Source organism: Cyprinus carpio, unplaced genomic scaffold (genome assembly GCF_018340385.1).
Source record: "Cyprinus carpio isolate SPL01 unplaced genomic scaffold, ASM1834038v1 S000006660, whole genome shotgun sequence".
NCBI classification, from domain to species: domain Eukaryota; kingdom Metazoa; phylum Chordata; class Actinopteri; order Cypriniformes; family Cyprinidae; genus Cyprinus; species Cyprinus carpio.
In genome coordinates, this window is record NW_024879284.1 from 86,164 (window position 1) to 100,480 (window position 14,317).

Here is a 14,317-nt window from a genome sequence, read left to right on the forward strand (position 1 = left end):
CATAAAGTGACATGAACTCACACAGAATGCATCAGTACACTCCGATTCAGCTGGAGAATGACACAAAGATCATCCAAAACATTTAGCTTGAAACAAGTCTAGAGACTTACTTTTGTTTCCCTTAAAGTGTCCATTAATTTCTGTATGCAGGTTATATTTCACAACATTTATACAACACTGTCACAGTACGGTCTGGGTCTGGAAGACCTTCAGATTGCACACGGACTTTATCTGCATCTGTAGCATCTTTAGCAAGATTTTTTGAGAACTTGATTTTGAACGTGAATAATTGAAAAGTGATGTTGTGCAGAATTCAATGGTGTTCAGTACAGTTCAAGTAATAAAAAAAAAAAAAAAATGAAAAAGAGAGAGGAAGCAACTCTTGATGTAAGATGATGATTAGTGATTCTGTAGAAAATTGAAATTCATTTAAAAACAATCAAATGATCAATTTTATTTAGCTTAATAAGAGCTGTTAAAAGCAATATGATAAATGCATAGCTTTAATTAAACCCTTTTAAAATGTAAAAAATGATTGCCTTTGAGTGAGTTTTTGTAATGAAATCCATGTGTGCTTGATTAGTATTGTTTGTATTCCTGTGAGAAGCGTTCCCAACTCGCCGAGTTCCTCTTCCATCAGGTAAACACAGGTGTGTGCGGTTCATTTGAGGCACAGCGTGCTACATGAAGAACTGGCCGAACAGATTGGCCACGCCGAGGAGGACGAGGAAGCTGTGGAAGACGGCGGAGGGCCAGCGTAACTCGCCTCTGCGTTTCAGGGAGACCATGTGGATCAGAGAGGGAAGCACAAACACCAGAGCCAAGCCACATATGGCCCCCGAATACCTGAGAGAAAAAACCAACATCAAGTCACCTTCATTTCTATAGCACTTCATACAATACAGATTGTGTCAGAGCAGCTCCACAAGGATTAACAGAATCTGGAAACTCAACTATGGAGACAGTAGAATCATTACTGAAGTCTGGGAGAGAGAGAGTTCAATGCAAATCCTTCACAGCACTGCGGGATACACACGGGCTCTGTCCAGACACCAGGGGTAGAAACAGTCTCTTACCTGCTGATGGAGCCGATGTTGGGGTAAAACCTGGCCATTAGGACTCCAGTTCCCACAACAACGATGTTCAGAATAAACACATGAAGGAAACTAGGAATGGAAAGAAGAGGCATAATGTCAATACATTTTACGCAGACGAACCTTTGAGACCCTTCTTTAAATATACAGGGCAAGTCAGTGTTCTGCTCATAATATATGACTCCAATGCATATCAGTCTGTAGAAGCATTTTCATGGGGTTTTGTAATAAAAACTATTTTTGTATAAATGAGGCTGTGGCTTAAAGAGGTCAGGTGAGTTTTTAAGTGAGTTGTAAAGTTGGTGAAGAAGTGAGAGCTGATATTCAGGACTGGGTCATCAAATACAGGAAGACTGATGCGTCAAAGGCAAATGTTTCACAAATATAAGTCGTTTGAAGGGTTAACACGCTCAATATAAAGAGGAATAGTGTACAGTGTCAGACTGAATCTCAAACAAACCTTTCAGCAACGCACTTAAGCATTTTACATGCAACATGATGTTAACTATGAAAAAAAAACCTTCTAAAAGGACAAGGCCACTTATTCTTAAATTAATAATAGAATTTTCCTCTTTTGTTCCATAATGTGCAACGCACATCTCAATGATGTGTTTTAGTGCATCATTCTTTGAAGGACAAAAACAAGGGTGCGGTGATAATTTTATCTTAGCTATTTGTGAAAATGTGATTTACGATTCAAAAGTGGTGACAATATTCAATCTCTTGTATTTCATTTCCACCAAACAGTCAGTGATTACAGCCAAGAAGACTCAAAGATTCAGTGAATGTGTCATAAAGCTATAAAGATGGGAGACGCAAAACACTGAATCCTTTTGCAAAACAGTAAATTGATCTTATTAGTTCTTCTGAAGTAACTGATACTCTACTCGCTGAGGACATCTGCTGGTTAAAACATCTCTTCCATCTTTATTTGACCCTCTAATACTAGCACTCTCTATTCTAATTCTATTCTTTAAAAAAAAAAAAAAAAAAAAAAAACACTTGCCCCTTTTAGACTTGCACTCTATTCATTTACTAACTGCTTTTGTTGTTTTTGATTGCTTCCATTGTCCTCATTTGTAACTCGCTTTGGATAAATTGCAAGTCCTGTCTTTAAAGCATAATCTACAAAGTGTATTCTATAATCAGTAAATACCATTAAATATAGCATTTTTGTAAGTGCTTCAAGCATGTTTGTAACACTTTTACAAGCAGAAATTCTATTTTATGTTTATAAGATTATTTTTTGCATTTTTGTTTGTGATTGAGGAATGTTTGTGAAATCTAAAACAACAAAAGAGCAATGATATATAAGTGCTATAACAAGTCTCAGTTAGCCTAACACAGTATACGTGCAAGGGCTTTTAAATAATATAATAAAAAAAAAGAAAACAGATAGAATAGAAAAAGAATAGAGCAAGCTAGTGTTAGAGGTCTTTTTTTTATAATTGTATAATAAATGAAATGAAAATAGATAGAATACAAAAAGATTAGAAAGGTAGTTCGATTTTTTTTTTTTTTTAAATAGAATTAGAATAGTGAGTGCAAAAGATAGAGGGTCAAATAAAGATGGAAGAGATGTGTTTTAAGCTGATTCTTGAAGATGGCTAAGGTCTCAGCTGCTGGGATTGAGTTGGGCACCATTCCACCAGGGAACATGATTACATTTAATTTAAAAGTGACTTTGTGCTTTTTTGGGATGGCACAATCAGGCAATGTTCACTTGCAGAACGCAAGCTTCTAGAGGCACATGAGTCTGAAGTAATGAATTTAGGTAACAGGGGTGCAGAGCCAGTGGTGGTTTTGATGCAAACATCAATGCCTTGAATTTTATGCGAGCAGCTATTGGGTAGCCGTGCAAATTGATAAAACAGAGGTGTGACGTGTATTCTTTTCGGCTCATTTAAAATTAATCTTGCTGCCCCGTTCTGGATTAATTGTAAAGGTTTAATAGAACTGGCTGGAAGACCTGCCAGGAGAGCACTGCAATAGTCCAGTCTGGACAGAACAAGAGCTTGAACAAGTAGTTGTGAAGCATGTTCTGAAAGAAAGGGCCTGATCTTCTTAATGTTGAATAAAGCAGATCTGCAGGACCGGACAGTTTTAGCAATGTGGTCTGAGAAAGTTAGCTGATCATCAATCATATCTCCAAGGTTTCTGGCTGTTTTTGAAGGAGTTATGGTTGATGGAACTGGTTGGTGAAATTGTGATGAAACGATGGGTTTGCTGGAACCACAAGCAGTTCTGTCTTGGCAAGGTTGAGTTGAAGGTGATGGTCCTTAATCCAGCAAGAAATGTCTGTTAGACAAGCTGAGATGCGAGCAGCTACCGATGGATCATCAGGATGGAATGAGAGGTAGAGTTGAGTGTCATCAGCATAGCAGTGATATGAAAAGCAATGTTTCTGAATGACAGAACCTAATGATGCCATGTAGACAGAGAAGAGAAATGGTCCAAGAACTGAGCCCTGAGGCACCCCAGTAGTTAGATGTTGCAACTCGGACACCTCACCTCTCCAAGATACTTTGAAGGACCTATCTGAGGGGTAAGACTCAAACCACTGGAGTGTGGTTCCTGAGATGCCCTTTGTCAGTAGGGTTAACAGGAGGATCTGGTGGTTAACCTTGTCAAAAACAGCAGATAGAGATCAAGCAAGATAAGTATTGAAGATTTGGATTCCGCTCTTGCCAGTCTTAGGGCTTCAACAACTGAGGGCAAGGCAGTCTCAGTTGAATGTCCACTTCTGAAGCCAGATTGGTTGAAATTAAAAACAAATTCCACTGCGACCATTACAACTATGACTCACCCTGGATAATGGTCCCCAAAGAGCTGCCCCATGAGCTGCACGCGCACCAGGTACCCCAGCAGAGGATACACGGTGGTCATCTGGAACAGAAGACCAGTCCTGGCTACAAACACCAGGACGTCGCTGCTGGGGAAGTTATCCAGAAAGTTCTGCAGAGGAGGACCAGACAGTGTCAGTATGAATGAATGCACCTCAAACAGCTGATTCTGATCTTACTGAGGTCTTACTGGTTCAATGCAGTCCTTAGACAGCGGTGGTGATGGGAAAGCAGCAAAGATCAGCACGCCCACATACAGGTACGTTAACCCCACCAGCAGGTACGCCAGCGACAGATCCCGCACCTGCCGACACAGCATCACTGCTGGATCAATCTCACACATTTACTGTACTACCATGAATCTGAATACTGTACGATGATGATTATGATGATAAAATCAAATAGATATGCTACGGTTGCTTGAGACTGCCTCTGCTGTTGCTAGGTTGGCATGAGTGGTGTGCTGAGTACTGCTAGGCAGTTGTTTGGGTGTTCTGGCTGGTTGCTAGGTCGTTGCTAGGGTGTTATGGGTGGTTACTAAGGGTGTTGCTATGCAGTTGCTAGGGTACTTGTGGTGGTTCCTAGGTTACCTGGGTTGATTGCTAGGGTGTTGCTATGCGGTTGCTAAGGTACCTTGAGCAGTTGCTAGGGTGTTGCTATGTGGTTGCTAAGGTACCTGGAGCAGTTGCTAGGGTGTTGCTATGCGGTTGCTAAAAAAAAACACTTTAAAAATAAAAATTAATTAATAGTTTTATTCAGCAAGGATGCATTAAATTGATCAAAAGGGACAGAAAAGACAAAAAAATTGCTACCAAAACAGGTCATGAAAATGTTCCTACAAAAAGCCATAAATCTTGATAATCAGAAATGTTTCTTAAGCAGCAGATCAGCATATTAGAATGATTTCTGAAGGATCATGTGACACTGAAGACTGGAGTAATGATGCTGAAAATACAGCTTTTATTCATAGAAATAAATTAACATTTTTAAATATATTTCAAAGAAAAACTTAACTAAATTGTTTTGTTTTTTTAAATTGTTTTTGTTTTGTATTGTGTTTTTGATTATTCTTGAGCACAAAACTTTTCTTTTATGTGGGTTTTGCTTATTGTGTTATTTGTGGGTTCTGTAACGAAATCAATATTTATGTCTTCATATCTTCATGTTGCTACAACAAACGATTCCTGTTCGTTCAGTGACTGGATGACGTGCTGTGGCCAAACCACACACACCACACTAGGGCTGCACGATTCTGGATAAACTGAGAACCATGATTTTTTTGGTCTCAAATAGAGATCACGATTCTCCCACAATTCTGAACTAAAAATAATGTGTGATAGAGATAATGTTTTTGCTGCAGTTATTTAAAAGTGTCTAATTAATTTGAATGAATTAGTAAACATTTTAATATACACTACTATTTATTTAAAATAACTGCTTTCTATTGGAATATATTTAAAAATGTAATTTATTCCTGTGATCAAAGCTGTATTTTCAGCATCATTATTCCAGTCTTCAGTGTCACATGATCTTCAGAAATCAGTCTGATATGCTGATTTGCTGTTTTTTATTATTATTACTATTATCATTATCATCATTTAAAACACTTTAGTTAACTTTTTCAAGATTTTTTGATGAATAGAAAACTCAGCATATAAATTAATACTTTTATTTAGCAAGGATCCTTTAAATTGATCAAAAATGACAATAAAGACATTTATAACAAAAGATTTCTATTTCACATAAATTGTGTTCTTCTGAACCTTCTATCAAAGAAACCTGAAAAAATCTACTCAACTGTTTTCAACATAATAATAATAATAATAAATGTTTCTTGAGCAGTAAATCGGTATATTAGATTGATTTCTGAAGGATGTGACACTGAAGACTGGAGTAATGATGCTGAAAAATCAACTTTGCATTACAGAAATAAATTACATTTTAAAATACATTCAAGTAGAAAGCAGTTATTTTAAATAGTAAAAATATTTAAAAATTTTACTGTTTTCGCTGTACTTTGGATCAAATAAATGCAGGCTTGGGGAGCAGAAGAGACTTCTTTAAAAACAGCACACATCTTACGGTTCAAAAACTTCTGACTGGTAGTGTATATATAATATATTTAATACCCCAATTTTTTATATAAAAATTATGAAAAAGTTGTTTGAATCAATGATTCAACGGCTCACTCATAAACCTACTTCACTTGTTTCATTACTGGATGAATCAGTTTTTGAACGATTCTCTTGAATGAATAAATCATTGACAAATACATTAAGGCACTTGTCGCCGCCTAGTGGCAAAACAATGCAATCAAAAGGGGATTTGCTCTATTTTGATCGCTGCCATATAGACATCAGTGTTTATATCTGAAGTATAAACATTACCCCAGTATTTCTGTGATAATATAAATGTCTGTAAGACAGAAATAATACTGTGTAGTTGAAAAGAGTTTGTGAAGATGTTTCTTAATCAAACATGGTAACTGCTCTCTCTGTGTCAGCGGCAGTGCGAACACAGATTTGAATTATCCGGTAAGACTTTGTCAAAGGTTTAATAGACTCGGGGAATCGTTGTCATTTAGAAATTAGATCGAGATCGCGATCTTTTAACGATTAATCGTGCAGCTCTACACCACACACACAAAATCATTACAAAGACAGAAAATCTGTCATAGTTTGGCTACCGTCAGGTTCTTTCTGATCTTCCGGACAACTCACTCTTGACCACAATTTCCCTTTGTACAAAGTACAGCGCTGTCTTTTTCTGCACCTGGATGGACAGACGTGATGGTCTGAGTCAGTAATAATACACTGATGAGAACACTCACGTTGTTTTCCTGATGTTTGTTGTTCTTCATAAGCGTGATGATGCAGTTGTGAATGAAAAATGCTAGTGTGAGAACCCCACTCAGCTGAGGAAACAGCGATCTGAACTCTAAACCAGAGATAAGCACACATTACACAGAGAACACTGAGTGCTAATTCACTCTTTCACTTGACTCGTGCAAAGGCTTTGACTGCTAATGGCCATTTAATCATCCTTTAAAATTTCACACAATTTATTCCATCAGTCATTGGATACATTTTAAAAAAAAATCTGTGGCAAATGGGGTGAAAGTTAAAATAGGTTTTTGAATCTTTTACAACATTTACATTCATCTTTTTTTACTTTTAGCTTTGTAAAGTTCACTGCAGATTGTAAGTTATGAGAAAGGAAATTAATAAAGAACCATAACTATCACGTTAAAATGAGTTTACAGGTGATTTCAAGACATTGCATGATTTAACAAAAAAAAAAAAAAAGATTCCTTTACCTGGAAGAAAAAACGTTGATGAATCGAACCAGTGGAAGTCCAGGTGAAAGCCCAGTCGAATGGCTTTATATGTGACCAAAAAGATGAGATAAACCACCGACAAGGTGCCTGTGAATATGTGAAGGTGAATGTGAGGTAAAACGAAAGCCTGTTATCGAAAGCAGAAATATTAGCACTCTAGCTGGGAAAATAAAGGCCATACCGAGGAAGGTGAACCTGGCGAAGAAGGAAGCGGAGCGGAAATTGAGCAGCGGCAGCAGCAGAATAATGAGGTAAAACGGGATGGTGTGTGTTTTACTCCACCAGCGATCAAACACCGGTCCTGTGCCGTTCTCACTCACATAGTACTGGAGAGTGCTGCTGTCTCCGTCCGGATCCAAGTTTGGATATGGACATATCACTGGTGAAAGAGACCGGAGAAACACACGATGTCATACTGAACTGAATTGAAATAATAAACACTTCAAATGGTCAAGCACATGAAATGCAGCTAAAATAAAAAAAAAAAAATCAGTTGATTCCAATACTGGACCAGTATTATAAACTGACATTTTAGGCAAATCATTTCAAAAGTTACGAGTATATATTTATTAACCAAATTTAACTGATTTTTTTTTTTTTTTTTCTAAGTGCTAAACAAATAAATGTGAATTGAACAAATTGAGCAAACTATAGTGGAGATAAATGTAAAGTACTTTATAGTCTACTAATTACCAAAAATCACTGTTCTGTCTCTAACTCAACTCAATGTATTCCTGTTGTACTCTATGAACTTCCTGGAACTATACGTGACCCTGCACCACAAAACCAGTCTTAAGTCTCTGGGGTATATTTGTAACAAAAGCCAAAAAAACATTGTATGGGTCAAAATTATCGATATTTCTTTTATGCCAAAAATCATTAGGATAATAAGTAAAGATTATGTTCCATGAAGATATTTTGTAAATTTCCTAACGTAAATATATCAAAACTTTATTTTTGATTAGTAATATGCATTGCTAAGAACTTCATTTGGACAACTTTAAAGGCGATTTTCTCAATATTTAGATTAGTGCTAACATTATTACTTTTAATTTGTACACTCTTCACTCATAATGTTTTATGAGAAGTATAACCTCATCCGATTTTATTGCTCTTTAACACAATATGTAGTTTGTATGCTGTTCTTGCATGTCTTTAATAAAAAGCTGGCTCAACTCTGAAGTATTATGCATACACATACAGCAAGTCTTGTGCGCTTCCATTTAAATCATGACATATCATCACACCAGACTAAACTGTGGTTGATATGTTTTGATGAAACATCAGTAAATCACATATGAATTCATACAGGTTACAGCAGAAGTTATTTTACACTACTGTTTGAAGTTTCCCCTTTTCTAACGCAGCAGTGTGAAAAAGGCCTGTAATAATAATGGATCCCTGTGTGCACTCACCTCTATCTGTTCCATTTGTGCCAAAAGCATCTGATGAGCTGACATTGTGAACATAGTCTGTGGATGCGAAATATACAAGCAGTTATACACCAGTCCATCGGTTAATGGACAGCAGAACAAATGAGGAACGGTGAGGTGAACAAACACTTACTGTAAATGAATTTTCCTGTATTAAACAGGAAGTTGGACATGAGGACCCAGTAGACCACCATCGCACCGATCAGTGACACCAGTGAGAAGACAAGACTCGACCATTTTCCGAATCCACCAAAGTAATATTTACACACATCAGGAAACTCCCAGTCTGAGGTGTCTACATATGCTGCAAAGATTCACGTTAAACACCTGCTGCTTTAGTGCAACGGTGGAAATATCACAGAACTCAGGCTTACACACATCAACATCCCATTCATTTTCTCCACAGAGAAACAACAATGAAGGAACATATGAAAACAGATCTAGCAGCAACTCCTGAGGTTGTTAAATGATGGCTTCACACACAAAGAAACAAAAAAGTTCTTAGGTTTATGCAAGACCAGCTTATGTGAAAATGAACATAGGGACTGTTTTAATCAGGATCTGAACTCTTGCGTATCAAACACACTTTCTGGATGATGCTGTCTGTCACATAAGAAGTACCAGAACTGTCATTAAGTGCATAACACCCCTCGTTGCACATTAAACTGAGAATGCTATAAAGATCTTATTAACCAAATAATGGATGTTTTTGTGTGAGTCACTGTATCTCTCATAACTTCAGCCTTCTGCATCGGGGCTGTAAAAAATGTGAAAGACTGGCTGTTTATTTGAGAGCGGTCATGTGGTTGGCTTACGTATGGACTTTGTGGACTTTAATACTCTGTAGCAGCAGTAGAGCGTCAGCAGACCCATAAGAACAATAATGATGATGCCCAGAGTGAAGCCAGCCTAGAAACAGAACAAAAAATCATTTATCCTCTGAACAGCCTGCAGTGAGGAAAGGAGACACACACGAAAAACTTAAACTTACTTGTTTTATGCCCCATGGCATACTTAATATAGATGTTCCCATCATGGTGTTCCATATGGCGAAGCTGCACACACACACACACACACATACACACACTTAAATCAAAAGGTGTTTCAATAACTGCTTGTACAGTACATTTCTGGAAATATGACCATGTAAATCTGTCTTAACTCCACTAAAACTAATTGAAAAAAAATTATGCTCTCTCCATTTAATGTGCTTGCAAGTAATTGTCTTGTTTAAGGCAATTATTGTTTGGCTTTCTGATTAACTGTTAATTGCCTTAACATTCTAGCTCTGTATATTTTCACACTCTATAGCACTGTAATTCACAGGCTTAAACTTGCTCTGTGGCAGAGCTCTTCATAAAGCAATGCATTCAAAGCCTTTTTGAAGGTGGTCCTACATTGTGACAATGCTGGGGTTTTTGGCAGTACTGTCGCCCCCACGCACTTTGAACGCTGTTCCCAGTGGACTGTAGATATAGATGTCCTCAGGAGAAGGAATCACATGATCTGGAGGTACCTGATGAAGATAAGGCACATAAACAAAAGCATTACATCACGGTGCCTTTCATGTTATACAGGACAAGATCGCAACTTCAGGAGTCCCCAAACAAATGATGCATTGTCCTGAAATACTGGCGGAAGCAGAATTTGTGGTTGAAGACTGTGTTAATCTGTATTTAGAGATGCATCCTCTAATGCAATATTAATATGTTCACTGTTTAAGTCACAGAGTAAGTTTGTTCACTCTCATGTCATTCTAAAGCTGTATTTTGTTTCACAGAAAAATGATATTTCTACAAGTAAGCCTTAACTGTGTAGTGTGAGTATTTGACAAAAGTAATATATTTTCCATTCTAAACGTGCGGCCACATTTACTGTTGATCTGCTCATTTTTTCAATAGGTATTCATGCATCTGTGAAAGATTTCACCACACAGACTTCTCATCTGGTTCAAGTTGGTTGCATGGATTTGCGGTGTTGACCAACAGAAAGCTGCTTGGTCTGAAAGTGGCTTCTGTGTAAGCTGTAATTCATCACGGTTTTACTTGTTACTTAGAAAAAACAAAACAATGTATCTTTTTTCCCCACAAAGTTTCTGCCATAAAAATTAGCTAATGTGATCACACCTTAACATCTGCATAAATGGTATTAAATATTAATAGCTTATCTCTGTGGCATTAACGTGTAACATGCAATGGATAAAAATATGTGCCATTGTGCAAATTATAATACGTGAAAACCCTAAGCATTCTAAAACAAATGTGCATTTTATGGCATTTGTATATTCACTTAAAAGCTTTTAGTGGTATTTGTAGTGAAATGTAAAGAAGAGAGGCAGGGACACACCAGCAGTGGGTCTGAAGAGGCTGTCAGACGGCCGTAGTAATGAACTCTGCTGCTCAGCGCCGCAGCTTCAGCGGACACCCGCTCCTGAGGGTCATCTCCCACTATGTTCCTGGGCTCCACATGAAACGGCCTAAAAGACAAAGCCAACAAGAACTATTATTGTATATATGCCCCACACCTGAAACAGCTAACTAAGATCTTCAGGAGCACTACAGGTCTGGACATGATCTCATGCTGGGAGCTAGATCTCCAGAAACAGGACTGGACACCTCTGCACTGATGCATTTTGTAATATTGTGCACATGGAGGTAATATGCTTCTGAACAGCACTAGGAGGTTTTCGTTTCACATAGCACCACATCTTAGACAGTATTTGTGAAATACCAGACTGCATTAATTCAATCTGGCCAGTGGCGCTTATTAGTCCTGGAAGGAAACCAGCTGACAAAAGCAGCTTTCAGAGTAAATGTTATGAGAGAAGCCTTGATGTCTGGAAACACTGTCCCAGCTCCTGTGATGAGGTGGGCTCAAAAAACATTGGTTTTGCTGCACACTTCAGACCATCAATATTTGTAGAGTATATTTAATCAAGTTTTGCCACAAAAAAAGCATGCATAGCTGAACCACTTCACAAGATGAAAACATTCTATGTCTTTTAGTATATATTTATATAATGCCATGTCAGCATCAAAAGCTTTTTTCATGGCAAAAACAATTTTAAAAAACACAAATATTCAATGTTCTAAAACAGTACCTTCTTTGCTTGGGGTCCAGTGAATCGGTGTAATACTCCCCAGCTTGCACTGATCCTAGTAACGGTTTACTGTCCTCATCCATGATGCTTGTGCTTGGTTTAAACCCTCATTACCTGTAAAGACAGACAAACACAGAAGAACACTGCACCGGATCAGCGAGAAAGATGATATCCTCCTGAAAATCAACACAGCCAAACTACTTTTTTGACAGGGATGAGGAAACTTGTATGCACATTTTTCCGGTAACACTTTAAACTCTGCACACGGATAAGACATGATGAGATATGTCACACACAGACTCTAAAGAGATGCCTGTCCTGTGAGTAATGCGGGAACACTTACACTCCAGATCAACACAACTCCTGCCATCAACTGATACATGTGTTATTATTGATTGATTTGTGTTACGGATTAGGGAAAATAAATTATTAAACACACATACACACATTTCTAATTAATTGTTGTTCAGTTGCTTTGACGCAATCTTTTTTGTTTAAAGCGCTTTATAAATAAAGGTGACTTGACTTGACTTACATTCTTGTGCATCTATCTATGTGAGGGCATTCAATGTCCTCAATGCAATCTCTCTGTGTGTGTGGGTGGGTGAGATTGCAGAGAGATTGCATTGAGGACAATGAATGCCCTCACATAGATAGATGCACAAGAATGTGTGTGTGTGCTTCATATCAACAGAATCAGGGCTGCAAAATGATTAATTGCGATCAATCACATTTAAAATAGAAGTTTATGTTTACATACTATATGTACTGTGTATTTTTATTATGTGTATATATAAAGACACACATGTATATATTAAGGAAAAAATATGTTAGATTTATACATAAAATATTTATTATATATATATATATATATATATATATATATATATATAATATATATATATATATATATATATATATATACACACACACACACATACATAAATGTGTGTGTGTGTATTTATATATACATAATAAATATAGAGAGTACACATACATTATTCTGAATGTGATCGCAATTAATCGTTTTGCAGCCCTGAACTGAATAGATTTTAAATAAATATGTTAAAATCAGTATATTGATTATCATTATTACCATTACAATGAACATCATCTACATTTTTAGCACGCAGAAGCAAAACCATTCAGAAACAGAAAATCTAATCAACGGTGATTAAATCTGAGGAGTTCATGTGAGTAGATTACCTTTCCTGTTGTTTGGATTCTTAACAAACAAAACGCGTTTTGTGAACAGAGCATTAATATATCTATAATATAATATTATATAATATAATATAATATAATAAAGCAATTCACTGTTTGAGAAGACGGTAAGCTGAAGCTCTGCTGCTTGAAGGCACTTCTGAAAGTCACATGACATCAGGTGTCATTATATGAGCTGCATCTGCTGAACAACACACCTTCATATCCAGTGTGTCAATAATACAATCTGCGAACATCTGCAGTTTACATGCAGTTCACATGATGACATGAACACAGACTGGGAAAGCGCGAGCGCATCATTTTAAAGTATTAATTTAGACCGAATAAACGAAAGAACCAGAACACGTACTTCAAGCGATCATTACTAAATACACTAAATCAACTCAAAAGCCCTTTCATAGCTCAATTTGAATCATAAACAAAAGTGTAGAGTTATCTGCACAGGTAGCCATACACTTCACATTGAGATTTCGTGTCGCTTTAGTATTTAGATGAAAGCTCATAAACAGGAAACTTGAATTATAAACTTACCAATGCAGACAAAAGCCGACAATCTGCTGAGACAAACGAATGTTTTGAAAAGGAAACTCGGTTTTTAAACGGCACATGCTTTTTAGATGTCGCATGGGATTAGTAGTGCAGATTCCACCGCTACACAACGCGAGACGACCGCGAGGAAGCCTTCTGACAACTACATTACCCATAATTCCCGAGCCGGCGAAGACATGCAAGCTGTCTATAATACACACATACACACACATATATATATAGTTATAGTTATATATAGATCAGTGAAACGGAACCTTATGAACAAATGCGGATGTTAACAAAATTAATTAAACAGAAAACTAACGCTTTTTATCGAATAGAAAATGTTTATTGTACGCATTTTAATCTTAGTGTAATTTAGTGTTGTTGCATTGTGATTATAGAGTTTATTTTAACACCGCGGTCAAGCCAGCCGCCACCTGGATTTACCTGCACGTCTGTTTGTGGAATTACGGTACAGATACACGAAGCGACCAAAAGCTGACGAAGACCTATATTTCAGCGCTTATTAATTAAATGTGGCCAAAAACAAGAAAAATCCATAAAAAAAACATTAATATTGGACATTATAAAAGATACAGTTGACTGTATAGTTTTTGGTTTTGGAGATAAATTATGTTTGAATACATTATAACACGGATTATTTCCTGTTTTTTTCTACATGCATTATTACAATTCCTTAAGAGTTAACATGACATTTTTAACAAATACTTCTTTAGAACGACCATGACTCTGTC

At 36.9% G+C, this 14,317-nt stretch overlaps 1 protein-coding gene across 2 annotated transcripts; it reads right to left on the bottom strand.

The window, feature by feature from the left end:
- Positions 1 to 456: 456 nt before the first annotated feature.
- Positions 457 to 13,715, bottom strand: LOC109059725 (solute carrier family 38 member 9). Of its 2 annotated transcripts, none has more exons than XM_042755304.1 (15): positions 13,563 to 13,715; positions 11,808 to 11,921; positions 11,054 to 11,183; positions 10,105 to 10,223; positions 9,699 to 9,762; positions 9,523 to 9,616; positions 8,841 to 9,011; positions 8,690 to 8,746; positions 7,456 to 7,653; positions 7,254 to 7,361; positions 6,768 to 6,874; positions 4,128 to 4,241; positions 3,901 to 4,049; positions 1,077 to 1,166; positions 457 to 846 (listed from the first exon to the last, which is right to left on the bottom strand). In XM_042755304.1, exons 2-15 carry the CDS (start codon positions 11,888 to 11,890, stop codon positions 681 to 683), a joined length of 1,650 nt encoding a protein of 549 aa, XP_042611238.1. In that variant the 5' UTR covers positions 11,891 to 11,921; positions 13,563 to 13,715; the 3' UTR covers positions 457 to 680. The 2 variants fall into 2 exon arrangements, with proteins under 2 accessions (XP_042611238.1, XP_042611239.1); XM_042755305.1 differs by lacking the exon at positions 13,563 to 13,715 and adding an exon at positions 13,014 to 13,034.
- Between the last annotated feature and the right edge of the window lie 602 nt (positions 13,716 to 14,317).

Bases quoted from the DNA above. Each gene is read 5' to 3' on its own strand.
- LOC109059725 (XM_042755304.1), bottom strand. From the start codon at position 11,890: ATGGATGAGGACAGTAAACCGTTACTAGGATCAGTGCAAGCTGGGGAG. The intron at 9,763-10,104 runs GTAGGACCACCT...GTGTGTGTGCAG, and splicing joins AACCCCAGCATTGTCACAAT to CTTCGCCATATGGAACACCA. The intron at 8,747-8,840 runs GTAAGTGTTTGT...TCGCATCCACAG, and splicing joins TACAGGAAAATTCATTTACA to ACTATGTTCACAATGTCAGC.